At 39.8% G+C, this 25,565-nt stretch overlaps 1 protein-coding gene across 1 annotated transcript in view; it reads right to left on the reverse strand.

The window, feature by feature from the left end:
- The window catches only part of LOC136886795 (zinc finger protein 271), a 94,260-nt gene that overhangs the window by 51,945 nt on the left and 16,750 nt on the right, over positions 1 to 25,565 (reverse strand). Inside the window, exons 3-5 of the mRNA XM_068230967.1 lie at positions 17,853 to 18,515; positions 8,391 to 8,700; positions 3,420 to 3,607 (exon numbers count right to left, since the gene is read on the reverse strand). Of these exons, the coding sequence (XP_068087068.1) occupies positions 3,420 to 3,607; positions 8,391 to 8,700; positions 17,853 to 18,515 (1,161 nt within the window). The remainder of the gene's footprint in view (positions 1 to 3,419; positions 3,608 to 8,390; positions 8,701 to 17,852; positions 18,516 to 25,565) is intronic.

Raw genomic sequence — 25,565 nt, forward strand, 5'->3', positions numbered from 1 at the left:
TGAATGAAAACCAACACTCCTAAACCAAACCAAACTACAACCCCAATGGGCCTTTGCCTGCCAAGCGACTGCTGCTAAGCCCTAAGGCCTGCAGATTATGAGGTAACGCATGGCCAGTGTGACAAATCCTCTCAGCCATTATTCCTGGCTCTCTAGATCGGAGTCGCCATCTCGCCATTAGATACCTGCTCAATTAAAGGTAATCACGTAGGCTGAGTGGACCTGGAACCAGCCCTCATATGCAAATAAAAATGCCTGACCTGGCCAGAAATTAAACTCGGGCCCACCGGGTGAGAGGCAGGCAAGTTAGACCATGAGACCGGATTCAAACAATTACCGGTAGACCTACACGATTTTAAAAATCTTGATACTTTATATCAAGTTTTAACGGGGAAACTACGTCAGTTTCCTGTGATAAGTTCTTTCAGTTTAGCACCTTTGATCAGCCAAACACTTCACAAAATCTAATAACGTCAAGCCAAACAACAAACGACCACAAGCAGTTTTTAATTCTCTACTCTAATAAAATAAAGGACATTAGATACAAAAGCACCCAACACAATGGCAAAATCCCTTATTTTCTTAATCTTCCATTGTAATTTGATCACTGGTGTAATGTTTGTAGTCAGTTTTGAAATCTTGTAGCGCACAAATTAGGCCTGCATCGACTTTTAAAGGTTATGTGAACTAATAATAATAATAATAATAATAATAATAATAATAATAATAATAATAATAATAATAATAATAATAATAATAATAATGTTATTTGCTTTACGTCCCACTAACTACTTTTTCAGTCTTCGGAGATGCCGAGGTGCCGGAATTTAGTCCCGCAGGAGTTCTTTTACATGCCAGTAAATCTACCGACACGAGGCTGTCGTATTTGAGCACCTCAAATACCACCGGACTGAGCCAGGATCAAACCTGCCAAGTTGGTGTTAGAAGGCCAGCGCCTTAACCGTCTGAGCCACGTTATGTGAACTCGAGAATATGGTTTTGAATTAAGTATCAATTCTCAAAATTTCTTGAATGCATTATATTCCATTCTGCCCGTCACTAATCATAATCAAATTGAAAAGAGAAAAATTTGCAACAAAACTTCAGAAATTACGGTTATTCGTGACTTTAAGCTAAGCTGCACAAGTCAGTACGAGAAGGAAATTATAAAAAACTTTTTAAATGCAATATGCGCAAATGAAACCACTGTGGTTTATATGATATTTTAATACAAAAACGTAAAATTCCCAGTCTTATTTATCAGGACCAAAACAGTAACAGGCAATCCAAGACTTCCCAAGGGTTTATGTAGGTATCGTCCAACATCTATTCTGGTCTCGATAACATTATCTGTACGATAATAGCAGTTTTGATTCCTGCCTGAAAGCCCACTGACTGCACAGTGCCGTGAGGGAAGTGCCGAAAACCTATTCAGCGATACAATTGAAAAAATCTAACCTTGGACATAATGGTCATAATGCGGACATTTTACAACTACGAACACTTGACGAAACTCACTCAGTCTTCAAGTAGAGCGTCGTAATGCGCTCTGTCTCCTTCCAATTGTGACCACTCTCTGTTTTATGATTTCCGAAGTTTCTCTATAAAAAGAAAAAAATATATATATATATATATATATATACTACCCAAATGTGATGCTAAGATGATCCTTTATGCATGTTCACCGCCGAATGCTTTTCTGGTACAGTAGTGCTCTAATTATCGCAATGGCGGGGCGTTAACACCAAGATCCATTAGTATCAGTACGCCATAGCTGTCCTTTCGTGAGATACAGTTTCTTGAAAAATGCTTGATCGAAGATTTAGTGTTGATGGGATGAAATTTCTGGACGGTTGATCCGGGAAATCGTTTCTTCAAGGAACGGATAATGCAGGATTTTTACAACGTGATGTAATTAGGATGCTCACGGGACCACGTAATTTGAGTGGATATTCCAGGAAAACATAGTTTTCATGAACGGATAATCGAGGTTCCACTGTATACTCGTCCTATTATAAACCTACACTGACCTATGCTTCAGCAGCCTGGATATTGACTAAGCGGAACCAAAGTAAGATACAAGCAGCTGAAATGAGGTTCTTGAGGAGCATACAGGGAAAAACAAGACGAGGTAGAATACAAAATGAGGAAATAAGGAGAAGCATGGGAGTATGTAAACTTCAAAAAAAGACTGACATAGCAAAGCTGAAATGATTTGGACACATGATGAGAATGCCACGAGAGAGAATATCTAAGAGAACATTCATGGGTACAGAGACAAAAAAGAGGTCTAGGAGACATTCTAGAATGAGATGGAGGAGCTCTGTTGTGGACTGTATTGCAAATAGAGGAGTCAATAGCAATAAAATACTAGAAGAGAAGTGGTGGAAAGATTGAGTAAGGTGGAGGGCATTGGTACAGTACCTTAACCAGAGAGAATCTGGAAAAGGAAATGGAAGAAGAAGAAGAAGAAGAAGAAGAAGAAGAAGAAGAAGAAGAAGAAGAAGAAGAAGAAGAAGAAGAAGAAGAAGAAGAAGAAGAAGAAGAAGAAGGAGGGATTTAAAGGAGAGGGCATATAAGTGTCTGATAAGATCCCAATTGGAGTATGGTTCCAGTGTGTGAGGCCCTCACCAGGACTACTTGATACAAGAACTAGAAAAAATCCTAAGGAAAGCAGCACGATTTGTTCTAGGCAATTCCCTTTAAGAGAGTAGTGTTATGACAATATTGCAAACTTTTTGCTGGGAAGACTTGGGAGTAAGGAGACAAGCTGCTCAACTAAGCTCAACTAAGATAGTGATTGCCTTAGGAACCCTGATGCCAGGCAGGCATCAAATTTTGATAATGAGGCCAAGTCTCTCACAGTGCATTGGCACTGCCAGTGGCTTCAAGTAGCCTACCATGTGTCTTGGTAGGTGTGCTATTTACCAACTGATGAGCCCAACTTATAACACTGGGGCAAAACGCTGGCAACCAGGAATGAGTTAGCTGGAAAATTTATAATGTCCAATAATGGACCATTTATATTGGTATCAAGCGGTATGTTCTAAGCTGCCAGCAAAGAGACGATATAGAACATTACCAGAAGAATAAATATGAGGAGCTTTTAAAGGTACGAAATTGGAATTCAAGAGGACAAATTGTGGCAAATATTCATTTATAGGACGAGGAATTAGGAATGGGAATAATTTACCAAGGGAGATGTTCGATAAATTTCCAACTTCTTTAAAATTATTTAAGAAAGGACTACGTAACCAACTGATAGGGAATCTGCCACCTGCCCTGAATGCAGGTGGAAGGATTACAGCAGCGAGTGAAAGTGTAGCACCCTGCTGCCAACACTGCAAGAAAGCTATAAGTGCCTTGTGACAAACAACACCTGTTACTTTACTGGGCTGAATGCACCACAAGACACTTACGTTGCTGGCCTCCTTGTCGCCGTGCATGTGCCTCACGTGTTTCCTCATGATGGCGTGGCTCTTGAACATCTTGTTGCACAGACTGCAGCTCACGTCCTTCTCCACCTGGTGGGACACTTTGTGCTGGTGCATAGCGTTGAGTTGCGTGAAGCGCTTGCCGCACACCGTGCAGGGGTACGGCTTTATCCCTGCAAAACCCACATAGAAAATTACTTTCACATTTGACTGAAGTTACAGCCAGGTACCTTTTACATTACCAGTGATTACTACCACAGGATAAAGCGAGTCCTGTGGTTAGTACACTTATGTGATGAACACCATAGGTTTGCATTGCCTGTAAATGGCGCCACAATGTGCGAAACACCATAGGTCTGTATTACATGTGCGAATTTCATTACCTGTGAGTAGTACCATAATGTGTGGAATACCACTAATCTACGCTGCTTTTGATTAGTACTGCAACATGACAAATACCATGGTTCTACTTTCCTAGCGATAAGTACCATTATGAGGGGCCGATGACTTGCATTTTGGGCCCCTTTAGACTACAAGCGTCATCGATTCAGTATTGTGCTATAGGAGCAGTCCCTTGGTCAGTAATATAATTTTTTACGTCAGCTTCTGTGAATGTGAGGCTTTGTGAGTTGGTTCCACTGATTGTTTTAAATTCATATCCATTCTTTGTCATCACGTTTTGAATTCTGGTCAGTGGAGGATTTTGGACTTTTAATTTGTCATTACATTTAGCGGTCGATGACCTAGATGTTAGGCCCCTTTAAACAACAAGCATCATCATCATTTATTTAGACCGTTTAGAACACCGCAAAATAATTGGACATATTCAAGGTTTGGATTTTCGGACACGATTTCTGGAAGATACCTTTGTAATAATAGATAAAGGTTATAACAATAGTCAAAATATCTTACAATTTTTAAATTCATTAGATGAAAGAATAAAATTTACACTTGAAAACGAGAAGGACAATGCTTTAAATTTCTTGGATGTGACCGTTAAGAGGGAACCCGGTAAGAAAGGATACGTTTACTCCGGTGACCATTAAAAATGATACTTTACATCCTGGGAGTCATGAGAGGGCTGCTTATTTCAGTATGGTTTATCAAGCCTTCAATGCACCTTTATCTCATATGGAAAGAGAAGAAAACACAAGTATGAGTGTCCATATGGGAGATATTTGTCACCAATATACTGACATAAATAGACTTGACCAAAAAAAAGAAGATAATTGAGCAAAGGGAACCTGATGAGCAATTACAAAAATATTTATTTAAGTTTGGACCAGAGTATTAACGCAAAAAAAATTTTTGAATGACATACAAGAGAACAAAAATCCATTAACCGTTGGCTCTTACCATCACAAAAAATTAATAATCTGAAGTTACCTCCTCTAAAATAAACATCTCACCCTCCCATTCTACCTATAGGCAGAGCTGTTTCCCCTTCCCCTACTAACAGCAGTACTCCCCCTCCTACCGCCCCTAGCCAAGTTCTGTCGGGCGAGAGGAAACATAATACACGCAGTAGCATGGCGAGAAGCAAGTCAGAGCGAGGCTCAGATGTGAACCAGCTCTAGGGAGTTTCACCAACTTTGATGGTAAGCTTTTAAGTCACGCATTCATGACAGAAACTCATTTCTTAAATAAATTTGCGAGGGTTTTAAAGTCATTAGTTATTATATACCGTATATCTCTCTCTTTCCAGACCTTGCCTTTTGAAAGGAATATTCATAAGAATTAAGCTACCAATATGGTGGTCATGGACAGGCTATCTCAGAAGCATTAGATTCCTTCTACCAGAAATAGCTTATTTTTTGAAAGCAATTTTCATAAAAATTAAAGCTTTTAAGTATTCTGATGTGGATTTGGTCCCATTTTCCTATTCTGAGATCAGAATTCAAATCTCCCTCAGTCAGTATACTGACGCTACCAGCAATGCATGTCATATTTTGATTAAATGTCATTCAAATTTTAACATTGAAGAAATTTTTTTTACAAGTGATGGACAATTTTATGTAAATATTATTTATTGTCTTTAGTGCATTCTCAAACAGTTCTTAAAGGATATGAGTTTTCTGATTTTTAAAATGATTAGACAGCAACAATGAGTGTCGTAATCTGTTATGAGATGGTTGAAGACGTCTTAAAATAAGACTAAACATGTTCCGAAGTATGTTTAATATATTTTAATATTAAATAGTTTTTGCTTGTAAAATGAAGTGTAATGATTGGGTGGACCATTAAACCTAACACTAGTTCTTAATTTAAACTGTATTAATATGAATCTATATGATAAAGTTTGTAAATTGTGAGAGGTTATGGTGAGAATGTTCACTGCGCTGATAGATCGGCTCTGTCCTATTTAGGGATTTTGGTCATTTGTGTGGCTGTTAAATGGTAACAGATGAAGTAACAGAAACTTAAAGCTTTGAATTTGCATTTTGCTCATGAGATACATCCACCAGGCCTACGAAATATTTTTATTTTCGACAAATGCAATCTGTAGACCATAAATATTTATGTTGTGGTTGTTCAAAGTTGTTATCTGTTTCTGGTTGGCTTATCAATACAACAATTTGATCTTGCTATCAGTTTAGTTTAGAGTTTATTCACTGCTATATCGTGTGTTTGCTGTACTTCCCGAACTACAAGTATACATCTTGTAATTACTCCGTTGTTGCACCTGCTTGAGTCATCCTTTTCTCGTAATGGCTGGGCCATGTTCAAGGCCGAATGATTCTGATATCCTTGAATTTTCAGATGATTTAGACAGTAACAGGGACTTTTTTTGTTGAAAGTGGTTCCTGTTATGTGGGAAGTGACACATTCACAGCTGCTCACCGTGCATCGGACTGTGGAGAACCTGACATCGATGATAGTTACGTGTACAATGAATAACTTATGCCAAACTTCATGAGTGAATTGCAGCACACACATCATAAATGTTCTTTCTTTCAGGTTAAGAGTAAAGAAGAAGGGCGCAATAATGTCTGATCTTTCTGTCATTGAAAACCATTATTTCTCTTCCAAAAATGATTTTCAAAGTTTAATATTTCTTTCTGTCTTTACCAATAATACGTCCAAGGTATATTCATTTCTGAAATGCTCATAGTTTACTATATTAGTGTGATTTATTTTATTTTAATATATGCATGCATTAAACTGTTTAAGTGTTGATGTTTTATAATTTGGCTGCAACATCACAAAAATTAGTTTGAGCTGCTTCGAGCAAACCCCTGCACATAGACTGAGTAGAAGTGGGTTAAGATGGGGTCGCTACTGCCAGCAGGTGATCAGGCCGCAGCTCCCCAACCTGGGATCGGACGCTACCCTTCGGGGACCATCACCCCCTCCAAGGAAACTCATCCGCCCGAAGCCGTTGTCCACCTTATGTAGAGCTGTCCGATATTCGGCGTCAAGACGCTGACTGTATAGCCTATTCATTACCACACTGAGGTAACCAATCAAACAGAATACCGAAGGTACGAAGGCGGATCAAACATAAACAGGAATTACATTTTAAAATCTATTGCGTCAACCAAAAAAACCACACATATAGAGATCACTTTTCTACATAGTGTCCTGCCTTCGGTACATATTTTCTCCAATGGATTGGCAAGTTTTTGATGCCGTCCTGACAGAAAGAAGAGGAATGTGTGCGGAACCAGTTGCACACGAACTCTTCTACACTTGCATCATCTTCAAACCGCTGTTCTCCTAGGTCTTACCTGGGTGGTCCAAACAAATGGTAGTCACAGGGCGATAAATCAGGACTGTACGGAGGGTGTTCCAGAGGTGTCCAGTGAATTCGCCCTCCCCCCCAAAGTTTTTCCTGCGTCAAAGCGGCAGTATGCACCCTTGCATTGTCATGGAGAAGAATGGCTTTTTGGATCGGTTGTCAGCGGCGCTTGTTGCGATATGCAGCTTTTACTTCATCCAAAAGGCAACAGGATTAGGCTGCATTAATTGTCCTTTGTTCATGAAGAAAATCCACCAGCAAAACGCCTGCAGAGTTCCAGAAAATGGTTGCAAGCACCTTTTCAGCAGATGGGCGTTTTGGCCTTGACCGGACTTGCTTCATCTCTTCGCCGCCACTCCATGCTTGCTTGCTTTGACTCTGGGATGTAATGAGCCACCCAAGTTTCATCACAAATCACAATACAATGCGAGAAATCCTCTCCCCCCACCTCATAGTGATGCAGAAGTCTCTGACAAACATCCTGGAGTAAAGTATTTTGTTCATCGTCGCCATAAGACCTATCTGTGTCGGCGCGACGTAAAGCAAAATAAAAAAAGTATTTTGTTCCTGGTTTAAGAGACGAGGAACCCACCTGGCAGACAATTTTCGGAAATAGAGTTCATCTCGGATGATGGTTTGAACACTTCCATAACTTATACCTACAGCTAAAACAATTTGCAAAAATTGTATTTGCTGATCTTCACCAACAATGTTGTCTGCAGTCTGCTTTCATGAGGTTCATTTTCCACAGCTTCTTTTCCTGATACTAATTTCTTAGCCCACTCATACACCCGAGTCTGTGAAAGTGTTTCTTCCCCGAATTGTGCACAGAGCCGTCTCAAAATTTCGGAAGGTTTGGTGCCCTCTTTCGTGACAAATCTGATAACGAGGAGTTGCGCAATAGGCATGTGCACCTCTTGCTCACTCATAGCGTACTGAAGCAGCCCAGGTCTCCACCGTCGTTCAGGTGTGCAAACCCCTTCTTTAGACACTCCTACCAACATCCTGGCGAAGCCCCACCTCAAAACTAACAGCAGCGGTACATTCACATTCCCGTTTATATCTGATACACCTTTGTAGAAAGCTTTCAGCTTATCATTATTAGGCATGAAACAAAGATTTATCAGGAAATTTTGCTGAAATAATAAATGTGCAGGCATGCGGTGTATCTAGATTTGTTTTGTTTGATATGGAATGAACCAGGAAGTCATTTTCACCTGAATGCATGCGGGTGTGCCTGATGAGGTTGGAGACGTGGTTGAACTTCTTGCCACAGACCTCGCAGATGGACTTGTTGATGCCCAGGTGGATGTTGAGGTGAGTGCGCAGGTCGGAGCGCTTGAAGAATCCCTTGAGGCAGATCTGGCAGGTGTGAGGTCTCTCTCCGGCGTGTATCCGCCGCTCATGGTAGTTCAGTTGGGAGGCGCGGTCAAAACGTGCCGAACACAGGGAGCATTCGTGGGGCCGCAGGTTCAAATGGCACTGCTTCTCATGCCGCCGCAGCTGAGATTGGCTAGAGAACTCTACCTGTGGGGTATTAACACACAGTCACATTTGTCAGTAATTAATTAATTAAAAAGGAAACAAGTCATACCATACTTAAACATGTAAATTTTGCACTCATATAATTTACCCACCCTTAATTTTGAATTGGAAATTTGAGGAAAAATAGAAATTTGCATTATTTTTCCACCATGATTATGCAGAAGTTTTGTATCATCAGTGTGTTTGTATTTACTTTTTTTTGCAAAATGTGGGGTAGTGGAAATATTAAAGCTAAGGCTAGATGGTTAAACATAATAATCGTTTGTTGAATAACCAGGAAATGTACACACACTAGTGTGAAATATGCTGAACTACAATGCAATCCCCAAAGTTACAGTGCTGACGAATGGATTGTGTTTGATTCTATCATAAAACATTTCTTCGAAAATTCACGATGGTCTACACTGAGGCCCTACAACAAAGGTAGCTACGTTAAAAATACATTGTGTGCCAGTGCGATCCAAAACTTGTGTCATTTAATGCATAGATAACTGCGTTGTTTAACATACAGTCTTAGCAGGATGACCAGAATGGAAAGTTACGTTCATTTCAGTAAAAAACTGTTAAGTTTAACAATCCTTGTCTAACCATATGCGTACTGTTTAAAATGCCCGTCATCTATTTGTACATGGTGACAGGCGCGCAAGTGGCAACACTCCAGTACGAGACTCCTCGACTTGGCAAGCTACGGATAATCTTCGGTTTACTCATGGCGGACCGTGCGGGTGCTGTACACTTGTTCTATAACATAACCAGTCTCTGTGCTACTATAGCGATTAGTGAAGTGAATTACAGAGCTGCGATCGCACTCACAAAAAGTAATTGCAATTGTGCGGGAAGTTTTGTGTAACGCCATCAGATATATGCTACTGGCGTAAATAAAAAGGAAAGTTCCAGCATGGCAAGGAGATAGCCTTACATTTCAGGAACCAAAATTAGGCAAGTATGCAGAAACTGAAAAAGAACTGTTGAAATATGTAACTAGATTAAGGAATGACATTTAATCAGTTTTGCATGAATTGCTACAATTAAGCTACTGGACGTGCAGAGAAAAGCAATATAGGAATCTCACAGTCAAAAGCAAGCAGAGGGTAGTGGCTGTGTACATAGATTCATGAAAAGGAACAATCTTATTATGTGTACATACCTGTGCATATCCAGTGACTGCTGAAGGAACATACCGAAAAGGTGGTGGAATTACATAAGTATTTTAGATTCAAAATTAAATTTGCATACTTTTCCCTCCCCTCTCCATTTCACGGGGTTAAAAATTGTTTAAAAAAGGGAGGAAAATTACATGAGTAATAGCAAAATAGAAATTGCAGGCACGTGTAGAGAACACCAAGTAAAATATTTGAAATGAAAGTAAAATGCATAAGACCCAGAAAAAGATGGCTGGAGAGGTTTAAGCAAGATTTAGGAAGAAAATTGATAGTTGTGGAGTAGGTGTTTGAACAGGAGTTGTGGAAGGATAGAATCAGGTGTAAATCATTGATTCAGAACCTGACCCAAACTTAAATGAAGAAGAAATAATTATACTACAAAAATAAGTGTGAAAAAAAAAAGAGGTTAATTTCTGTTAGGCTCTTCATACTGCCAAAAGTAACTTTTCATAAATAAATTTATAAACTACAGGAAAAAGAAACAACTTAATTAAAAGAGAATGACATGTTTCATTTCTATTTAACCTCTTAACTGGAGAAAGGAACATTTGTAGCGGGGAATATATTTTGGCTGAAAGAGAGTTAATTCATTATGCACATTACTCTTCCGCGAACGACGAAAAAACTTGTCCCGCCCATTGTGCGTGCCTACCTTTGTGGACGACGAGTTATCAAGTCCTTCCCGTTTTGACATAAATATGGCTTATGGTTGGTGGACGTCTGCGTATTTGCTTACCGGAATTTAGCGCAACAAAATGTGTGATGGTAGCCTTAACCCAAACAACCGTGCAGGCTAAGTCTTATGGCTGGTTGTCATCTGAAATTAGCAGCCGTTGATGGATCCCCATGACCAGGAGACATATTTATGATCATTTGACTTGCCTTTGGTAATTCAAACCACAATTCAACATTGTATACCAATATAAATGGTTCGTTATTGGACATTATAAATTTTCCAGCTAACTCATTCTTGGTTGCCAGCGTTTCGCCCTCGTGTGCTAGGGTGGGCTCATCAGTTGGTACCTAGCACACCTACCAATACGCTGGCTAGTGCATACCGTGGAGGCCACTGCGTAGGCTAACTGGAGCCACCGGCAGTGCCAATGCACTAAGAGACTTTGTCTCATTATCAAAAATTGATGCCTGCTTGGCCATCAGATGATATAGATGTTGATTCCCATAGGGAATCTGAAATATTTGTCCTGGATGAGTAAATTCAGGACAAATTCAGGACAAATATTTCAGATTCCCTATGGGAATCAACATCTATATCATTCAACATTGTATTCGACTTCTTGCAACTACTACGTCTGACACTAACTAACAACCAATAAAACGATGCCACTATTGCACTGCGTATTATTATTATTGCACTGAATAAACTCGCCATATAAAAATATAGCAAGAAAAGCAGTGAGAAATAAAAGTGCTGTACTGTGCATGATGTTACAAAAAGAATTCTAAGGCAATCTTCAAAATCATTTTTCTTCAGCGAGTCTAATGGTACAGATGCAAGCTGACTGAGTTTCACCACTAGTGTTATCCTCTCTATCCAAAGAGCTGCCATCTAATCCATCATCTGAATCGATCAGATGAAGAATAGTTTCATAATCCAAACGAACATGCTTAGCAATTATGTACGGAAGAAAATGCAATGAAATATTGGTGTGCAGCAAGTCTGGAACCTGTTGACATCTATAAAGCAATCATAGAACTACATTCAGCAACAAAAAGTGACAAGATAACACGTCCTGCTCAGCAGATAACAGTTTTTGAAGGCTCTAGACGAATTAACTTGTCACGCCTGGTTAAGAGATTAAATACTTAGGAACTTATCTTAATGATATCCTCCTTTGTCTCCAGCATTTACTGCGAGGTTTTTGAAAAACCGTTGCTCTGTCAATGGCGTGGGTCCATTGGCCTACTTCCTCCACAGCACGCCCCTCCCCTTGGCTAGGTCAATGACATGCTGTGTCTAGGTGTTTTATTTTTAGCGCTTTTCTCAGCATCACCATTATTATTATTAAATAACCTTAACCCTCTTAGTGCCACAGTCGCTGTGAGAGACGCTTCATTTCTTTATTGTTTGAGAAGCTTCTAGACTGAAAATGGTGCCTAATCCTGGGTCGACCATTAAACAGGGTTCAAGCTACCATGTTCTGACAACATTATCTTGCTTTCTGCCTACTGATAATTTCGAGCTATTTTCAAACTTCTTTGATTTGTTTACGTGCAACTCGTAAAACCCTTGTGCCGAAGTGTAAGAGAGGAGGAAATTAAAGAACTAACGAGTCTGCGAAATGTGGAGCCTGTGCATGATTGTGCTAGTCAACATTCCTTTCTTCCCAGCCACTATTAGTATCAACATCATCATTATCACTTGCTTGGTTAGGTACAGTCACATTCCGCGCATTGTCTGAGCCGAAATCGACACGTGATTTGTCACCAAGATCGAAGTCACTGTTCACGAAGTCCGACAGGGCACCAATTTACTCGCCAGTCATCAGCTACACAGCTCTTTATTTTCACTGTCATTTAATTGTCTTTACTTGTGTCAGTGCCATTGTTGGTGTATTTTTCAATATGCTAGATTTTAGAATTTTGGATTTTTGACACCCCTGCAATTATTTTTAAAACAAACAAAATGCACTTCTGGGTTCTTGTATTATGTATGTCTGCCCTCCAGTGTTCGTTTTTTACTCCATTTCTAAGAGTGTGGTAATAGGAATTACAAAATTTTCCAACTTTTCTTTTCTTTAATAAATTATTTTAATTCATCTTAATTAATAACATAAGGAATAAATTTTTCATAATCTGAAAGTAATCTTGAACTTGGATGACTATATTTTGCATTCCCTGATAATTTTCACTTTCACATCTTTAAAAACAGAAGGATAACATTTTTTTTTTTTCTTCCCCAAAAGCCCACATACATTTTCCATTAAAACAGCCTGGCACTTTTAGACTTCACCTCTACATTTTTGCCTGGTACTAAAAAGGTTAAACAAATTGCAGAAGAATTGGCCCAAACAAAACCCTAAATAAGCATGAACAGTGGAATATCAACTGTGATGAAACAGTGAAGAAAAGATATAAAGGATGTCTATTACACCAATCCCAAAAATCAGATATATGTACAGTATCCTTTCAAAATGTATTAAATCAAAGACAGGAAATCACCTGAACCTTAAGGAGAATAAAGACATAGCATCATACGGATGCAATGAAATTAACTGAAGATTTCAACAAAACACAATCAAAAGATTACTGCGCTACAAAACCTTCGAAAGAAACTCCAAAAATATTAATCCCCAACCTTACTACAGAAAGATGAAAATGGTAAGCTCGCCCATAACAATAAAGAAAATGAGGAAATCCTGGTCAAATATATTCAATAAGTTCTTTGATTATGAGGAATCAACAACTACTGAACTCGAACACCACCAACACCAGAAAACAGTACCCCCCCTCCACTAACAATGAAAGAAGTTTACCACGCACTGGTCAAGATAAAAAAATTACAAAGCACTACGAGAAAATCAGACCTTTGTAGAGATCTAGAAATATGCAGGGATATCAGCAAAAACTGCCTTCCGTCAACAGTTTGTCACCACAGATTAAAGAAAAACTACCAGAACACTCGAGGAGAGCCATCATCAATCCATTACACAAAAAAGCAGATAAAATGGACCCTAACAACTACAGGAGAATCTCACTCCTAGATATAACATACAAAATCCTTTCCAGAATCAGGTTACAATTCCAGAAGGAGCTAGGACAATACCAGGGTAGATTTCTGAATCTGGAGGAGCTGTTCTCACCAGATCATGAGTCTCAAGAGAGAAGCCTGGTAATAAGTACGTGACAGAGAAGAGAGGAAACTCTACGTTCAGAGACTTGACCTAAGAAACATAGAAGACAACCAGCTCTAAGAACTTAGCGCAAGGAATTTAAGAGAAATGCTAAGGATAAAAGATTATAGCAAATGGGCTGCATTAGTAACTCACGGTAAGGGAGCCATCTTCTATCAGGAATACATACCGGCTAACTGATGGATCAACACCGTAAACAGACTCTCCAGATCAGAGTGGAATGATGCGCTGTGGTTCCTGTACGGGCCCTCCCTGGGCGTAGCCAGGATGCAGTCCACTGCAGACACTGCAGTGAGTCTGAAACCCTAGCTCATGTACTTGGTTCATGTCCAAGGTGAGAGGGGACTTGGGAATGTTAGGCACAACAGAACAAGATCTAGAATTGCAGCAGCATTCTCCCAGAAAATTTACAAGGTAAATGAAGAGGTATCAAGTGTTGCTCATGGTGGAAGCAACCAGAAAATAGATATAATCGTAATTGACCAAGAAAAAGACTTTACATATATTCTGGACCCCACCATTAGATGCGAGGTCGACTCAAGTCAGCCAGCAGAGGTAGACGCGGAGAAGGGAGCCATCTATGAACCAACCATCAGCTACTTCAAAGAATCATACAACATCTCCTGTATAAGGGTTGTAGGACTTTTCATTAGAGCAAGAGGAACCATATCAAAATTCTTAGTTGAGTTTTTCAAAAGTGTGGGCATTCCCAAGTATCTGTACTGTGATTTAGCTGTCTTGGCCATTAAAGGCCCCACCCAAATAGTTAGAAATCACTTCTGTAGTGCTGCATACAAGAATGACTAACTCCAGAAAACTCTTCATTGGAAACATACATCCAATATTCAAATGTTATGGTGTACTTTGTCAGATTTAGGCATTTACCGACTTCAAAAAAAAAAGCATATGTTTGCATCTACAAGGAATCTACTAAAAATTCTAAGACACCTTGGACTGCATCCCAAATTAATAAACATGATAAAATTGACCCTCAGAAACATCAAGTCAAAAGTGAAGTTCAGGGTCGAATTATCGGCACCACTATACATTGAGGATAGTTATGTCCACCTTTTCAATACAAAAACAATGTGAGGTCATTAACACATCACATATTTATTACCTTTCAAACATTGGGACCGGTTTCGGCATTATTTGTATGCCATCATCAGCCATAGGAAACTTAGTGACAAGGCCTAAGTACAATATTAACATAACTTACAACATACATATATGTATATATAAAAATGAACATATTCTTACAATGACTATTAAATGACCATTCGAGATGAACATAGGACTACGCCAGAGCGACTGACTCTCACCACTACTATTCAACTGTGTTCTAGAAATAGTAATGGGGGAAAGGTTTAAGAAAAGGCCCCAAAAATAAAAATAGGTAGAAAAATCGAAATGAACTGCCTTGGTTTTGCCAAGGACATAGTATTACTGGCAACTGACTTCGACAAAACAAAAACATATATCACAACTTCAAAATATTGCAACTAAAAGTGGCCTCAAAATATCCATTTGGAAAGAAAGGAAATAAGCATAAATGGTAATAAAGTCAAAATTGCCACCCAATTCAAATACCTAGTCGAAGTGATAAACAACCTAAACGGAAAAAAAATTGATCCAAATAAGAATAAACAAACTAGCTAAAACACAAAAATTAACCTGGGACATCAAGAAAAATGAAATTCCTATCTGCAACACAAAACTAAAACACTACAATACAGTCATAAAAACAAAAGCCACATATGCAAGAGAAACACAGTTTTTACCTAAACAAACAAAGAAGGACAGACTCCATTTTATAGTGGTCCGTACTCACTACAATCTCAACTTCAATAAATACACCCTTGATATTTAAAATCAGACTTGTCAATACTTAGAGTTGTTTAATTATTTATCATCACCTCATACACCGTACATGTTTTGAGGACCTTACCGTCCTGTATTGATAAGGCTGATTTTTAATATCAAAGGTGTATTTATTGCAGTAGAGACTCCAGAAGATCAAAAGAAGAACTGGAAGAACGTGCATCAACAAAAAGTACCAGAAAGACAGACAGCAGCAGATAGCGCCCAAAAAAGTCTTGTACTATGCACGCATAAGAGGAGACTGGGAATCTTTGGACACATAATGAGAACGCAGGACTCAAGACTTCCAAAACAACTGGTACAGTATAATCTTGCCTCAAAAAATACCACAAAAGGCTGCAGATGAATCAGAGAAATAAGAGAGGATCTAACACCAGAAAACACCGTCGTCGTCACCTGTAACTCGATCCGAGTATATATAACTTCTTCCTGCATACACTGACCAATTCAACTCAGTTTATGGATGTGTTTACGACGACTAAACAGACCAATCCTGGCATAAAACATATGCCCACACAAATCACACTGAATGGATGAAGGAAGGCAGGGTTGTAATTGACAGAGTTTTCTTGCTTGTCGCTTGGCCTCTTGATGTCTGCGGCGTTCTCTTTCAAACAATTGGACAGCGGTGGATGTAGTGTTCCGCCACTGTGAGCGGTTCACAGCACATTCTTCCCATGTCTGTATATCTATACCAGTTGTCTTCATGATGTGGTTCAGCTGGTCCTTAAAACGCTTAAGAGGGGCTGCATGAGGTCTACTGCCGGAGCAAAGTTCACCATCAAGAATTTGGCGGGGAGGCCTGGTATCACCCATGCGGTGAACATAGCCTAACCATCTCAGTTGATGAGCAATGACTGTTGCCTCAATGCTATTTAGCTGCCATGTTGGTCACATAGTCCTCCCACTTAACATTCAAGATGAAACTCATTTTCTGTTGGTGGAAGCGCTCAAGTTTTTTGATATCATGGCGATAGAGTGTCCAAGTTTCACAGCCATACAGCAGCGTGGAAACGACAACAGTTTGTACACCATGAGTTTGGTATGCAGTTTTAGGTCGTTATTCATGAAGACTGTGCATTAACCGCCCGAATGCTGCACGAGCAGCCCCAATTCTTACATCAACGTCTTGTTCACAGGTACACCGTTTAGACAAAATGCTGTAAGATATGAAAAGTGATCAACCTATTCCAGTGTTGTGTCAAACATGGAAATACTGAACTCAGGAAGTGTTAATTCTGGGGCAGGTTGTGCAAGTACCTTTGTTTTTTCCGCATTAATGGTAAGACCAAAACGATCACGTGCAGTTTTAAAGCAGTTGACTGACTGTTGTAGTTCTGCAGGTGTTAGAGCAGGAGATGCGGTGTCATCAGCATACTGCAGTTCTGTTACCCGGGTAACCAGAGTACGTCTTTGTGAGCGAAGTCTTGCCAGACTGAAAAGGCCTCCATCGAAACGAAATTTAATCTCCATGCCTAAGTTGTTTACAGATGATTCATGCAGCAAGGCAGCCATGTACAGTGCAAAGAGTGAAGGAGCAGGACCAGAAAACACCACGCCTTATTTCATATAAGTGACTGACCTAATTCTTCTAGATTTTACGATTTAAAATTGCACAGTGCCAATCCCCATTATCTTATATTACCTCTTCAACTGTTTTTGTGAAAGACTCATTCTTTAATTTCTTATTTACCTATGCATTGCTTTTGCATTTTATTCCGCTGATGATGACCCAGATTGGGGTCGAAGCCAGTACCGCTTCCGCTTATAATTAAATAGGAATGTAACACTAAATTTCTTATTTACTTGTATTGCATAGGTTGAAATATGTTATTCGTTATTTCAATTTGTTATAAGCTAAGAGAACAAGCATGCTTGCGTTTGATCTAAGGGGTTTTATTCCCAACTGGGTTGGAGATGTTTAACCTTCACTGTTTAATTCCTTTGGCACAGACAGTGGTTGAGTGTGTTGTCTTCAACATATGATTTCATCCTAGGTAGGACTCCATCCTCAATGACACGCAGCAAGAACTGCTTTATTTTTTCCTCTTCAGAGGTCATACATCATTCGTTAATTACAGCACAATATAAGAAGGAACCAGGATTGGAAGATTGTAAAGGTGGTTGGATTAACATCCCAATCCAGCTAGAAGTGAGAAAGTCAAATTGATGATGACAGGCCGAAGACAATGACAGGTCGGTAAGATACAGTACTCACCGGTGTGGGGCAGAGGGTGCACTCCCACTTGCGCTCTCCACTGTGCGAGTGGAGGTGGCCGTAATACTGTGCTGCTCTGGCAAAGCTAGCACCACACAGGTCACACACGTACTCCTCTTTCTCCTCCCCATCCTTGTCCTCCTTCCCCTTCTTCCTGGGCTCCTTCTTCACCTTCCTTGCCTTTTCTGGCAGTGGAGTTAGCATGGCATCCAACACCTCCAGTTTGTCCTCGATGTGCAGCTCACTCTCGATCACCTGCTCCGTCCTGCGGCGCTGACCACCTTTCGTCTTCTTAGTGATGCCATTCTCTCTCGGCAGAAGAGAGAACACGGAATCCACAGCGTACTGATGGACGCTTTCGACACCGTCTGCATTCACTGCACTTAAAGAAGGCTGATCTCCCAAGGCAGGCAACACAAATGTACTGCCATCCTCGCCCACGTACAGGATCATCCGTTGCTGATCCGAGGGAGCAGCATTCAGTTCTTGGCAGGGATTGACGGTGTAAGTAGCATATAGGATCTGACCGTCTTCCGTCTCCAAGGTCCCTGTCCTAGGTTGAGAGTCTGAGAACTCCACAGCGTCCACATCAGGACCGAGCAAGTGACTTGCGCTCTTGTCTGCTACAAGCGAGAGCTCAGGTTCTGTCGAGCCTTCGTAACCCTGAAACAAACAAGAATAAAGACTACACATTCACTAGCCACCACACCTCCCACTGCTACGGATTTGCTTAGCTCATACCAATGGTTAGACTTCATTTATGTGTGTGAATTAAGCTTTGAAAGGTAATTTACACTGGCAAAACATGAAATACCAACATCAACAAGACATTAGTTTAGAGGAATGCAATTTAGGCTAGGTATAATATTTATTTGATTAAAGTTTCCAGGTACAAGACATGTGACATGGCAGTACATTAATAACCGCTGTAGCTGCCACCATTTTGAATACATGCACTGTGTTACAGGGGCCGAATGTCATTTTGTGGGATGGTGTTCCACGCCTGTTGCACTTGGTCACTCAAATTAGTAATGGTTAATGCCGGTATTGGATGACGCTGGATTTGTTGTCTCATAATGTCCCATACGCATTCAATAGGCAAAAGGTTTAGTGATTTCGCAGGCCAAGGCAACTGGTTGACACTCTGTAGAGCACACTGGATGACAGCAGCGGTATGAGGACGAGCATAATCCTGTTGGAAAACACCCCTTTGAATATGGCAGCACAACCGGTTCAGTCACAAATCCACTGTCAAGGTTCTCGGGATAATGATGAGAGTGCTCCTGCTGTCAAATTAAAATCACTCCCCAGACCAAAACTCCTAGTGTAGGTCTACCATTGACGCCACAGACAGCTTGCTCCAAGCGCCCACCTCGTCTCCTCCTTACCAACCTACGGCTATCACTGGCACTAAGACAGAAACAGCTCTCAACACACTCCACCCTCCACGAGCGTTACCTGGAGACGACTGAAGTTGCAGGTTGCAGTTATTCGGAGTTAGTGACAGGAATGCTACAGAACATCTGTCTCGGATTTTTCCCTCAAGTAATCGACTTGTTACAGTTCGCCGTGTCATTCTGGTGTCAACTGAAGCTCCGTCTCCGCACTAGCCTGTGTGCGGCCAGATCCCAGTCTTCTTGAGATAGTGCCTTCCTATGACCATTGCTGCTAAGACCGATACACTTTTCTGGAATATCACTATTACATGGCCTCGCACAACTTCCGAAGCTGTTGATACTGTCTTTTTTTGTCTCCTTCAAGGCTTGCTTGATGCACACCTACCTGACAAAGTCAACACTCGACAATGACTAACACGACTTTCACAGCTTCTTCTCAGTGTCGGGATTTCATTTTCCTCCCTTAAGATTGTTTGTTGTTTATGAATACTGATAGTAAATATGTGTGTTTATACATATATTTTTTGTTCCTTTCCATTACTTATACTAATCTGATTATGCTTGTTATTTAAAGGGGCCTAACATCTAGGTCATCGGCCCCTAATGGAACAAAATGAGATGAAATGTAATGACAACTTACAAGTCCAAAACTACCCACTGACCAGAATTCAAAACGTGATGATGAAGAATGCATGGATGAATATGAATTTAAGACAATCAGTGGATCCGACCCGCAATGCCCCACCTTCCCAGAAACTATCTCAAAACAATGGTATTAACGACCAAGGGACTGCTTTAAAACACAATCCTGAATCGAGGATGCTTGATGTCTAAAGGGGTCCAAAATCAATTTCATCGGCCCCTCATAATGCTACTTATTGCTAATAAAGTAGAACCATGATATTTGTCATGTTGCGGTACTAATCAAAAGTAGCGTACACTCACGGTGTTCCACACATTGTGGTACTACTCCCAAGTATCGTACGTTACACAGGTAACACAGACCTGTGGTATTACTCACATAGTGGGTAGTAATCACAGGCAACGCAAACCCACAGTGTCGCTAATATAGCGGTACTAATCACAGCTACTGTAAACCCACAGTGAACCCACTCTCTGCTGCTACTAATCACAAACCTGCTGTGTACCTAACATAGTGGTACTACTCGCAAGTAAAGTCGATCCATGGAGTTCCCCGCGTGATGGTACTAATCACAAGTAGTTTTATGATTTTAATACAATCATCCCTTGGTCGCCCCTTTTAGTCACTTCTTACGAAAGGCAGAGGATACCGTGGGTGTATTCTTCATCTATGTCCCCCACCCACAGGGGATTTATACTGATCTATTGGACTCCTTTTCTCCTGTGTCCCTAGTCGTTTACTACATGTATTCATCTTAATCTTATACCTCTTAACTTCTTCACCCCGATGAGAGATACCCATGTCAGGTAGCTGCTGGACTGCAGCGACAGTCGCGTGGGAGCTATGCCACACAACTATTGTTGTTTGGCTTTTCTGTGCTTCACAACGCTAGCATGGTGCAGAAATGTGAACTCTATATCTAGCGGTTGTCTTGAGAGTCTGTAGTTACTGGTAGAATTATGATTCTTGTTTTTAGAGGAAGTACAACTAGGTAATCAGCTTCTCCGAAAATATGAAATGGAGAAAAAATTGAAATAGAATAAATTCATTTATTCAAGGGAAGAATTTGAAAACAAATTAAAATATAAAACAAAAATTATTTTATTAAGCCAAAAATGGTCACAAATGCATCAAAAGGGAAATAAAGTTCCCTTTAAATGAATATGCCCTCGGTTAATCCACTCTCACACATAAAGCAAATGACCAGATCAGCAGTATTCTGAGTTACGTATAAGCCAGTCTCAGCTGTATATTTAACAAAAAGTAGTCAACCTGTGTGTGTTAACAATGTGTACGGGAAAGCATGACTACGTTCTCGAGTTGTTTTAATCGATTATGTATCCATAAGGGAGCAGGTGGATGTCGGAATGCTGTTTTAAGTTATGTGACAATGAGCTTTCTGTGTGTCAATACTCTCAAATTAGTTGACATTCTTGTAAATAAATAAATAAATAAATAAATAAATAAATAAATAAATAAATAATTAAATAAATAAATAATTAAATAAATAAATAATTAAATAAATAAATAATTAAATAAATAATTAAATAAATAAATAAATAAATAAATAAATAAATAAATAAATAAATAAATAAATAAATAAATAAATAAATAAATAAATAAATAAATAAATAAATAAATAAATAAATAAATAAATAAATAAATAAATAAATAAATAAATAAATAAATAAATAAATAAATAAATAAATAAATAAATAAATAAATAAATAAATAAATAAATAAATAAATAAATAAATAAATAAATAAATAAATAAATAAATAAATAGTAGATAGAATTACTCTTTACAATACATTAAGAGAACTAGGACTTAACGACAAGATCAACAGGCTGGTGCAAGCAACCTTGCACAATACCACAGCCAGAGTAAAGTTTAGAGGACAACTCTCGGAGAGTTTCGCCATTAAAACAGGGGTGAGACAAGGAGATGGCATCTCATGTATATTATTTAACTGCGTTCTGGAAAAGATAATTAGAGAGTGGATGAGATTCCTTCCAGAGAACACTGGATTACGGATGGGGATTAAAGCAGACAACCTGAGGATACCATGCCTAGCCTTTGCAGACGATCTGACTTTATTGGCAAATGACATACAGGAGGCTACTACTCAGCTCCAAACACTGCACTCAATAGCGGCTAAAACGGGTCTTTTGATCAACATAGGAAAGACCGAGTTTGTTACTAACATCAAAGATGCCCCTGGAAAGATGAGTCAGTGATAATATCTACATCAAGAGAGTCAAAAGTGTAAAGTACCTTGGGGAATGGTTCTCAGAGGACCTCAGCGAAACAATGGCTCTTGAACACAGGAGACTCAAACTAGATAAGGCTTACCATGCCTGTAGAAAGCTGTATGCTTCAAAAAATCTGTCGATGAATGTCAAACTAAGACACTACAATGCAGTAATCAGACCGTCAGTCCTCTATGCAGCAGAGTGTCTATATTTAACTAAGAAGACCCCACTAAGAGCCCTCGAGGTACAAGAAAGAAAGTTCCTGAGACGGATAGTGGGACCAAGAATTTTACCAGATGGAAGCCGATGGTATCAACCAAATCGTGAGCTATATAAACACCAAGAAAATCTCATAGATGCCATCAGAAGAAGGCGACTGGCTTTTTACGGACACCTATCCAGAATGGACTCAAATAGATTATCTCATAGGATCTTCAAGGCTGCTAACAAGGGCAAAGCTACTGGGTTCGTGTGGATGAAGCAAGTGGAGAAGGACCTTTCGGAACTCCACATAAATCAAAACGACATAGCTGATCGGAGTAACTATCATTCAACTCTTAAAACTAAATCCTTTGTAACATCCCTCACAGAAGTTACTCACAGACCAAAAGACGAGACCAGGAAATGGTCTGAGGAACGTAAGATTGAATTTAGCCGGAAAATGAAGGACTACTGGGCCATCAGGAAAGCTCGAGGTACCAACAAGAAAACAGCTGCCAAACCAGCCGCTAAGAACACCAATTGTGGCAAACAACGACGATGACTTCAAGAAACAGCTAAAACACAAGCACCGTGGTCCATAGATGGCCCTAACGAATTTAAAAAATAAATAAATAAATAAATAAATAAATAAATAAATAAATAAATAAATAAATAAATAAATAAATAAATAAATAAATAAATAAATAAATAAATAAATAAATAAATAAATAAATAATCTAAGGTAGCAGATAGGGACCTTCTTCGGAGCCAGCCCTGCCCAGGGAGTGGCACCCCTGCCTATTTGAGTCCCAGAGCACACTGACCCAGTGTGTATCATTTGGCAAGGGTCCCAGCTGAGGGTTACGAGTGAAGACCTCAACGGCAGTGAAGGCGGAGATGAAGATCATTGGTACGGCGGAACTGGCGGATGAGGCACCCTTGCTTTTTGGGATAGTAATAAAAAGCCTGTTTAAAATCCAGGTGCGTCTGAGTGGTATCCACCGGCTTCCTGGTCCGCGTCTGTCACCTTGTAGGTGCGGCGGCAATACCAAGCTGCAGGAACTAACAATCCCTGGTTCTAAGCACCCAGCACTGCTGGATTTCCTATTACAAGCCAAACATGATTCGTGAGCGTACTAACAACATTACCCCAGGTGGTATCCAATCCACCCGTCGCATTGAGACGGCAACCAGGCTTTCGGATTCTGGGGAGCCTGGACAACCACGAAAACATGGGAGAGAGTCGGAGCTCTCTGGTAAACTATCCCACAAAACCCCCACGTACATTGGTACATTCAATATCAACACTTTGATACAACCAGGAAAATTACTAAATTTAGTCACAGAACTTGATCGGCAAAAAATTCTTATCCTTGCCCTGCAGGAAACTCGATTTACTGATGATACCTTGGATTATGGAAATTACCGTATATTCAAAAGCAAAACAGACTAAAAGATTCTAAATAGTACCCCTTTATTTGGCATGAGCTTCGTAGTACATAAAAGTATACTGAACTCGATCCAAGAAGTTAATTCCATCAGCAATCGCCTAATGACCATGAGGATTCAGTGTGCCAATAAAAAATATACATTAATAAATGCACACGCCCCTACAAATATAGACAACAAGAAGAATCCCCAAAACGTGGACAAATTTTGGAACAGACTTGAAAAAGTGATGTCAAAAATTCCAAAGGATGACGTCAAAATCCTCTTAGGCGATTTTAGTGCACAAATCGGCCGAGAAAAGGAACACAGGAAAACTATCAGACTCTACCTGGCGCACAAATTTACGAACAAAAACGCCTCAAGGCTCATTGAACTATGTCAACAGTGCAACCTTAAAATCATGTCCATATCCCTCAGGAAGCATCCCAAGAAACAAAAAACCTGGAGGTCCCACATTGAATCCATTGGAGAATTTCAGACTGATCATGTAGCTATCTCGTATCAGCTACAGAAAGAGGTACATGATGTACAAGTGAGAAGAGGAGCAAACATCGACTCTGATCACTATCACACAAGAGTTAAAGTAAAATCCAACAACAGAAATTTGACATAAAACAGATTCCTGTTAGGGATCTAAAAGAAGCATGGGAATATCAACCAGCAAAAACATGGTAAGAATTCCACACCAAAATCATACAGAAGGCACGAGAAATGGTACCCTTAAAAAGGAATGCTAAACACCCCTGGTGGAACTCAACATGCAACCAAGCCCTAGAGATAAGAAAATCTGCATTTCAGAAATACAACAGTAGAAAACCCAGAAAACTCAACGAGAATTTTATGAGACCAGAAAACAAGTATCCAAAACCATCAGGCAAGAGAAAAGAAAGCACCTGAAAGAACAACTGGAGTCAACTGAAGAAAACTTTAGAAACCACAACACAAGGGATTTCTACAGAACATTCACAGAAAAAATCCAAGGATACATTCCACAGAACTTATGTTTTAGGAAACAAGATGGAAAATTGGTGCTTACTAATAAAGAAAACTGCCAAGAACTTGCACGGTACTTCTCAGAACTTCTTAACTGCCCCGAACCCACTGAAAGATTTCTTGAAGAAGCATCCAGTTTCACTCACCCAGAATCACCTCCACCAAACCAGGAAGAAATTCAGAGCCACATTAAACGACTAAAGAACAACAGAACCTCAGGAAGAGACGGGATTGTTGCAGAATTCCTTAAGATTCTTGGTCCAAATTCACTCAAGGAACTTACAGAAATCATACAGAAAATCTAGGAAAATGAAAAACTCCCAGAAGACTGGAAATGTGCCTTGATTCACCCACTTCACAAAAAAGGAGACAAAACTGATGTGAACAACTATAGGGGAATCTCCCTCCTTGAAGTCGGCTACAAAATTTTCTCTGCATGCCTGTTGAAAAGAATACAAGAACAACTAGAGCATAAAATTGGTGAATATCAAGCTGGGTTCTGCCCTCACAGATCATGCACTGAACAGATCTTCAACCTCAAAACTGCTCTAAAATTCAGGGCCCTCAGAAACCTTCCAATCATCTGTACCTTCGTAGATTTCAAGAAGGCTTATGATTCAGTTGATCGTCAATCTCTGTTCAGCATCCTGAAAGAACAGGGACTAGACTCCAAAACGCTACACTTGACCAAACAGACCCTCGCTGACACGAAGTCAAGAGTGAAATTCATGGGAGAAATCTCAGACAAATTCCTGATAAAAACTGGTGTCCGGCAA

This window comes from Anabrus simplex, chromosome X (assembly GCF_040414725.1).
Source record: "Anabrus simplex isolate iqAnaSimp1 chromosome X, ASM4041472v1, whole genome shotgun sequence".
NCBI lineage: Eukaryota > Metazoa > Arthropoda > Insecta > Orthoptera > Tettigoniidae > Anabrus > Anabrus simplex.